The 8,027-nt window shown below is 46.4% G+C and overlaps 1 protein-coding gene across 2 annotated transcripts; it reads right to left on the reverse strand.

The window, feature by feature from the left end:
- Positions 1 to 33: 33 nt before the first annotated feature.
- LOC114039158 (far upstream element-binding protein 2-like) lies at positions 34 to 7,882 on the reverse strand. Of its 2 annotated transcripts, XM_027856814.1 has the most exons (14): positions 7,509 to 7,882; positions 6,887 to 7,061; positions 6,530 to 6,628; positions 5,879 to 5,977; positions 5,633 to 5,735; positions 4,002 to 4,102; positions 3,474 to 3,618; positions 3,225 to 3,385; positions 3,007 to 3,116; positions 2,130 to 2,218; positions 1,838 to 2,038; positions 1,568 to 1,645; positions 1,307 to 1,464; positions 34 to 105 (listed from the first exon to the last, which is right to left on the reverse strand). In XM_027856814.1, the coding sequence occupies exons 1-14, from the start codon at positions 7,865 to 7,867 to the stop codon at positions 97 to 99; spliced, it is 1,887 nt and encodes a 628-aa protein (XP_027712615.1). In that variant the 5' UTR covers positions 7,868 to 7,882; the 3' UTR covers positions 34 to 96. The 2 variants fall into 2 exon arrangements, with proteins under 2 accessions (XP_027712615.1, XP_027712614.1); XM_027856813.1 differs by having other exon boundaries at positions 34 to 1,464.
- Between the last annotated feature and the right edge of the window lie 145 nt (positions 7,883 to 8,027).

Raw genomic sequence — 8,027 nt, forward strand, 5'->3', positions numbered from 1 at the left:
CTCTCTTGCCAAAAACAAAACAAAAACAAAACAAAACAAAAAAAAAAACAAACAAAAAAAGATTTTCACAGATGAGGAAGTTCACATTCATTCGATTCATTGAGCCTGCGGAGAGGGAAGAGATAGGAATTGGTCACTACCAGGGGAAGGGGAGGAACGGAAGAGGAGACTAAAAGGGTCACCAGGACGGGATCAGAACAGCCTAAGGAGCAGTGTTTTTTTGGGGGGAGGGAAGAGAAGAGAGGAAGGCAGGGAACTCCCCCCAACCCTGTGGCAAATGCAGAGTGAATTTTTGCAGGCCACAGGGTGGAGTTCAACTCCCTAGGCAAGTGCTCCAAAGTACGTATTTGAAATAAGACTCTCTGGCTCTTTGAACAAGAAGAATGAGAAACAACCACATAACAGGCAGGAAGAGAGAGCGCGAGATGACTTCTCCTTCTTGGGGTGCACCCTCATTCGGAGGAGGGCGATTCCCGGCGCTTTACAACAAACATTGTTCAAGATCATGGTGTCCCCACAACACCCCTGTGAGGTAGGTTTGAGGGTGGCAATGATCGTCATGCCCACTTCCACAGACAAGACCAGGATCAGGATCGGAGGCGCGGGCACAAGAGTGACAGAAGGGGGGAGAGAAAATTCGCAGAAGAGACTGAGCCAAGGCGGAGTGGGGACAGGGAGCAGCAGCCAGGGAGGGGCAGAGAGGGAGACCTTGGGCCCCTCCCTGGGGCGGTCCCCTCTTCTCCGCCAGAGATGGCGCTGACCCCGGAGAGGGGGTGCCTGCAACACACACAATCACTCAGACTTGGGGTAAATGATCATTGATAAAAAAATAATAAATCCATAACCTGGGGGAGGGGAGGAAAAAGGCTTTTTAAAACTCAAGTGGCCAGATTTACAGATTGAGAGAAAAAGAGACAGAGTGAGTGAGAGTGAGTTAGTTGGCTGGGATGGCAACCAACATTCAAGCTATCTGCCCACCCCCCACCCACCCCAGGACCACCCACCAGTTCAAAAGTTCCACCTTGTATTTTTTTCGTGCTCTCCCCCAACATCACGACAGCGTTACACAGGAACAAGCAGGCTGGCGGAGGGAGGCCTCTTCTGTTTAACCTCTGGGCCCAGCGCACATTGTCCCCTGTCTCGTGGGGACTCCTGGAGACCTCCGGCCACACGGCCCCCGATGCTGGCATCAAGGGCACACCCCGCAGGGGAAGGGATTTCCGGCGCTACCCACTAAGGCAGGATGGACGGTAGCCGGGGGTTGGAAGGAAAAAGGAGGAGGAGGAGGGTGGCAATTCCCACTTGCCTGCTGTCCCTGCTGTGTGGGTGGTGGCTGGGGGCCGCCAGGACCAGGGGTCTGTCCGTAGTAGGCGGCTTGCTGTCTGTAATATTCGGCCCAGGCAGCACTATAGTCAGGCTGGGAGCCTGGGGGGGCTCCAGGTCCACCACCAGTGGCCACTTGCGCTGTGGTTGGGAAGGAGGGCGAAGAAGGAGAAAGTGAGTTCCATTTTATCAAGTCAGACCTCTTTTCCCTTCCAAACCCAGAATGCAGCAGGCACCAGCTCACCTTGTTTCTTATAATACTCCTCCCAGGCTTTTGTGTAATCCTGTTGGGGGGGAGCACCAGGCTGCTGAGGCTGTTGGCCTGAAGAAGAATGAAAAGATGGAGACCATCAAGGTCATGTCTCTTGCCAAATAGGAGACTCTTGGCCACAGGAAAAATAGCATCCATATCAATCTATTCTTTTTGCTCCCTTGGTCACTGATGCTTCTCTTCCCCTTGAGAGGCACCCAATTAACCCTATCTTCTTTCTCAGTGATCTCTCCCCAGTCTTACCTATTTTTTTGTAATATTCTTCCCAGGCTTTAGTGTAGTCTGACTGTCCGGTAGGTGGGGGCTGTGGGGGTTCCCCCTGGGCAGGTGGGGCTGTGGGGGCTGGCGCTGGACCTGGCACAGGGCCTGGAGGCTGCTGGTAGTAGTGTGAGTAGTAGGCAGCCCAGGCAGCATTAGGATCTGCTGCTGCAGCTGCTGCTTTATCTGGAAAGTAAAGACAGAAGTTGAGAGAGAGGATACCAGTGGGGATGTAGAAACTGAGCCTCCTTTCCTTCTATAGCTGCTAATTACTTACTTGGGTCATGAGGAGCAGGTGGCTGCCACTGTGGATAGGTATTGCCCCAACCCTGGGGTGGGTACTGGTGTGGAGGAGGACCTCCCGCACTTAAAAAAATAAGGAAAAAGGTACTGATGAGTAACAATGAAACTTGGCTTTTGCATCAAGGGTGGGAAATTGAGATGGCAGGAGATTCTGGATCTATCAAAAAATTGCTGTGTGACTTCAGGTAGGTTCTTTTATTAGACGTACATTTTCTCATTTACACAACGAGATCAATGGCTGGAAGTTACAGAGACCAATTTTGGCTAGATACAAGGGAAAACATGAATCTGACCTGTCAATAAATGAAATGGCCTACCTTACTAGAAAGTTTCCCATCTCTAGGAATTTTCATACAGAAAATAAACAGCCCCATACTTGGGACATTGCCAAGCCAACATAGTACACCAATAAGGAAAAGAACACTGGGCTTACAGTCAGACCAGGGTTGTTTTGGCTGTGACATTTACTAGAGGATGACCCTAGATGAGTTGCTTAGCCTTTTAGATCCTGTTTCCTCCTATGTAACTCTAGCTGTGTGAAAATAACACTGGCATTGCTGTTCTCACAGGACCATCGTGAAGAAGCGCTGTGGAGGAGATTGCCATTTGACCTCTGAGGCTCATTTCAGCTCAGATCTGTAATTTTAAAATCTCCAAGGGCACTTTCAGCTTTGATATCAAAAGGCTCTGAAAGTTATTTAACTCTTCATTCCACCAAGAAGAATCGGTTAATAGCAAATATCAGAAGGTACTTCCATATGGCACCTCATTGATACAATGGACCTTAAAACCTGCCCTCCACCCCATCTTTCCTCCTCTCAGATTCTTGGGAGTCATAAAAAGATACTCACTGAGGAGGAGCTCCTGGAGGCCCCTGGTTGAAAGGCCCTGGGTTGAAGGGCCCCATTGGGCCAGCAGGACCTGGACCCCCAGGACCTGGTCCAACTGGACAGAGAGGACCCTGGTAGGAAAGGAAAACAAAGTCTGGGCTCAGTGACATTAACTGCAAGGAGACACAGGCTGTGGCCACATATAGTATTTTCCACAGCCCTATCCCCCCTGCTCCCACCTCAATCTTCTCTTCAATAAGCTGCTTGGCATGGTCAATTTGCTGAGGGGATCCCCGGATGATGAAGAGTTTGAAGTTAGGGTCCCCATTTGGTGGGAGCTGCCGAGAGATCTCCACAAAGGCGCCTGTTTGCTGATTTATGGCTTTCACATTCTCCCCACCTAAAGGAAAAGTAGGAGAGCTCTGAACATAGTTGACACAGGAAGAGGGTTTAAAAGGGAAGACAAGGCAGTGGGTAGTGACACTTACCTCTGCCAATGACTAGCCCACACTTGTGAGTTGGAATGGAGAAAGTCATCTCTCCACCAGGAGGCCCCCAGTTGCCCTGGCCTCGGCCTCTGCCTCTACCTCCAGGGGGCATGCCTGGGCCCCCGGGAGGTCCTGGGGGACCACTCTGTAAGAGATGAAGACTACATGAGTATCAGCACATCAAATGGTGATCCTAGAATGAAGCGACAGGTACTACAGAGCGGGTTCAAATCCCAGTTCCGCCCTTTATAATCCCAAGCCAATTAACTTTCCTTGGGACTTCAGTACTTCCTCATTTGTAAAATGTAGGGACTATACTATAGATGACTGCTAAAGGTCCCTGTCAGGTCTAAATCCTATGATCCTAAGAGTAGACTAACAAATGTAATACAACACAGAAAACAAAGGCTTAAACAAGTGTGACGTGATCTTTCAAGTTCCACATCTTGCAGGGTGGGGTTGGATGTTTTGGCTCCCCATTCCCCCAGGCTTCCTCCAACCCACACTTTGGGGCCTACCCTACCCTACCCTTAAGCTCTGGAGGAGGTCATTGATGATTCGGGCAGCATGCTCACACCGGTCTGGGGGTCCCATGATGTGGGCGATCTTCTCAGGGCCTGTTCCATCATCTGAAACCCAACAACAAAAAAAAGGTTCAGTTTTTAAAATAAAACCATGTGCCTGAAATAAAATGTTGTGAAAGAGGAAACTGGGTTTTAAATTAAAAGAGATAGGTTTTTCTATTTAATACACATATTACTTTTGGCAAAATTGCTTAACTTCTCTGGGTCTCCTTTAGAACTAGATAAATTCTAGGGTTCCCATCGTTTCCTACGAAATTCCTAAGAAATCTGTCTGCAATAATTTAAAAAAAAAAAGAAAAACCTTGAAAATACGGAATTTTCAAAAACTAGAGAAGGGATATACATATTTTGACATATATAATGAAGTGACAAATATTAAAATGAAATCATAGTTAAGTCAGATAGTCAAGAAAGCAGCACCAGAACATTTACACACCATAACACAAAGAAATAGCAATAAAATAAGAAAAAGTCCAGAAGACATGAGTGCATAGAATATTTGTTCTTTTACTTAAATCCGTAACTATCCTTTAAAGACAAAAGGTAAAAAATTTGGAGCTTATGTTTTTATGTACAATTGCTTTCATCTGCACTTGGATTGTTTGCTAATGTTTACTAAGTTGAAAACAACTTTTCTTTTTAAATCCTCTCCAACACCACTTGTCGTGGAAGGCAGGGACTATGTCATTTCTGAGCCCTCCCTCTCTGGTGGTTGGCCCAGTACCATTTGCTCACTTGTAGAGATGATTGATTAGGGTATCTGATGGCAAAGCTGGAGGTCCCTGTCTCCCAGATATAACATTCACTCCTTATTACTAGGGTAGACATGGATAGTCCCACAAAAGAGAACTGGGCCAGTTAATGTAAAGCAATAACAAGTCAACTAATGGGTTCATTTTCTATCCCTGCCCCACAGCAATAACTCCGGATCTTAAACATTGCACTCCTTTCCCTAAGAAATATTAACAAGTCAGGCTAAGGGCAGTCTCAGCCCCAGGCAAATTTGCCATTCAAAGGAAGAGAGGAAATTAACTGAGAGCTAGGGTCAAGATGCAGGTGGGCAACTATTAAGCATGGACCAAGCAAATGGAGTCTACACTGGGTCATGGTGTCATGGTCCACTGTCACATGAGGAGGGAAGTTACATGAGACTTATATACTGAAGGAGAAAAAATATTCCTGGTGGAATCTGGGAGTCAAGGGCATTGCCATGCCCCCAATCTACCTCCAAATATCTGAAGAGGAAAAATATAGGAAGTCACAGAGAGACGATTTCAACCCAGCATAAGGATTTTAAATTTGATCTCTCTAAGGTTCCTTTCTAGGTCTAGGAAATAGTTTATGAGGAAACATTTTCTAATAATCTGAGCTACTTAACAATGCAACTGTTTCTAGAGATAACTGAGTTCCTGGTCACTCCAGGTATTCAAGAAGATGGATGACCACAGGTGGGATGCTTTGGAGAGTCCTGCCCTGGGTACACGCTGAACAACAAAGCCTCTATGGTTCCTTCTAACCTAGGCTCTGAGGAGCTAGTCTACACATGCAGTCTTAACTTGTTATTGGGAGTCTGACCTTGTTTGAATTGTATCCGGACACCAGCATCACTTTGTATTTTTTTGATCATTTCTCCACTCCGGCCAATGACTACACCAACAGAATGTCTGGGCACTGGCACCTGAGTAAAGGACAAGGAAAGAAAAAGCAATGTGATCTTTATGTCTATGTCTCTGCTGCCCTCTGCTGCCAGGCAGAAAGGATACCCTTAACAATACCCCCTCCCATCCCTGACCCTGGTGACCCAAGACAAAGCATTCTTACATCTATCCCACCACCAATCCGGGATCCATATTCATTCCGGTCCCCAAAGCCTCCTTGGTCACGTTCTCGGAGGATATCCATCACCATCTCACAGGCTTGCTACAACATACGTGGTACTCATAAGCAGCAGCAGGACAGAAACTGGCTCTTCCCCTAATTACATTTTTGTTCTCCCCCAAACCCCAAATCACACCAACTAGAAGACATAGCTTATCTACCGGATCCCAAAAGAATTTCACTCTGTACTCAGTTGACCCTTAACAATACTGATGGGTGGTAGGTAAAATCAGATCCTAACACAAAAGTAAAGGGAAGAGCAGGTATATAGGAAAAAAACAACTTTGCAGGGATCTAACAGCCAACTACTCCAGAGGGAAAACCCAAAATAGACTGAAACTAGGCCAGGGGACCTTTGGGGTACCAAGGCCAAAGAGCTAGGGCAATTTTTATCTTCTTACATTCAAGTAACTCTGAACTAAGGAAAATACCCAACCCTTATCCTCAGCCATGATTTTTACAAGAACCATCTCCATTGTAGCTTGAGCTCCACTTCCCCTTTACAATAGCTGCCTCCTTCTGGCCAACCCGTTTATAGCTGTTCTGTTAAAATCTCACCCCTTCAAGTATTCCTGACTGCCCTCTTTTCTTTACCTGTACTTTATAAGGGTCCCCGATAATCCGGAGAGGTTTGTCCACATTGGTATTTTGGGATCCATCCTGGATTAAAATCATCTTCACTCCAGCTCGCTCCTGTACAACCACCAATGCCATAGTTAATGATGGGCTCTTGCTCAACAGGTCAGGGCAAGGGAAAGGGCTGGCAATGTCATAGGATTCAAAACAAAAGGGTTCAGGGAAGGCTAAGTGATAAGAGGGCTCTGAGAGTCTCTGCTGAATGATGGCAAGCGATCAATGCCAAGCCCTAGAGTACCGTTCAAGGTAAACCTTCCTGAAAAAGGGGAGGGGACTAGGTCTGGAAGAGAGCTGTCCTCAGGGTCACTCTCACACCTGCAGCTGCTTAATGGTCTCCCCGCCTTTGCCAATCACCAGTCCCGCCTTCCCTGCAGGAATCATGATCTCCTGCACTGTGCCGTTCTGACCCCCATTTGAATTATCATGGAACTGTCCTGGAGGGCCACCTCTGCCCCGAGATACAATGTCATCCAGCATCATCTTTGCCTTCCTGTGGAGAGAAGAGGGATATGCTCTTATGTAGGATATGCCAATTAAGTAGTTATGTTTCCAACACTCCCTCAGCCTAAAAAATAGTTAAGCAGTATCTGTGTCTCCTGGCAAATAAAATCATCAAGCAATACAGGTGTTTAAGAGAGAGGATAGTCAGTCATTGCTGAAGTATTTGAACCAGCAAGATACAGAACTCAGGGACATCTAACACAACCATGTTCAACCATACTGACTGTTATAGGTAGGAAAAATCTAACATCCAGAAACCTTCTTGTTCTGAGTGGCAAAAAGGCCCAGAGAAACATTGTAAGGCTATCTATCCCCTTATCCCTCCCATCCCAAAAGCCACAGCAATATTCATTCTTTCATTACTCTGACAAGCCCTAAGCACGTGATCTGGATATATTACCCTCCTACAAATAGACAACAAAAACAAAGTACATACTGCACTGATTCCGGGGCTCCTGTCAGTGACACACTTCGCTCTGGTAAGCCACCACTGTCTGAAGAAGAAGAGGGACATAGAGTCAGGGACCAAGATCTCTGAAAAAAAAGAAACTTTCCCTGATCCAGGTAAAGATAGAGAAACTTTTTGTAAAACACTACAAAAGGCCTGGGGCATAAGTTTAAGCTGTGTGAGGAGTGGCTAACTGAATGACCAAAGCTCTGGGTTCTTGCTCCTTGAAATGCTTGACAATTATTCCCACAAACGGAGCCTAGAATGAAGGTTAGTAAGGTTAAGTTTGTCTGATGAAGTGGTCTTTTTCTTGGTTGTGAACCAGCCTCTGGAAGCTTTGTGGCCATACAAATTGGAATCCTAGGAGCATAGGCTTCTATGTCAGACTTCTGAACTGAATATTTGAAGGTGAAAGTAAACTGAGGAAGAGCCTGCTCTTGAGCACCCTAGGAGAACTGGGGGCAAAAACTGCTACCTGCTTTGAAATTTCTAAGACTGATTTATGGT

Source organism: Vombatus ursinus, unplaced genomic scaffold (genome assembly GCF_900497805.2).
Source record: "Vombatus ursinus unplaced genomic scaffold, bare-nosed wombat genome assembly UNPS02011622.1, whole genome shotgun sequence".
Classification (NCBI taxonomy): domain Eukaryota; kingdom Metazoa; phylum Chordata; class Mammalia; order Diprotodontia; family Vombatidae; genus Vombatus; species Vombatus ursinus.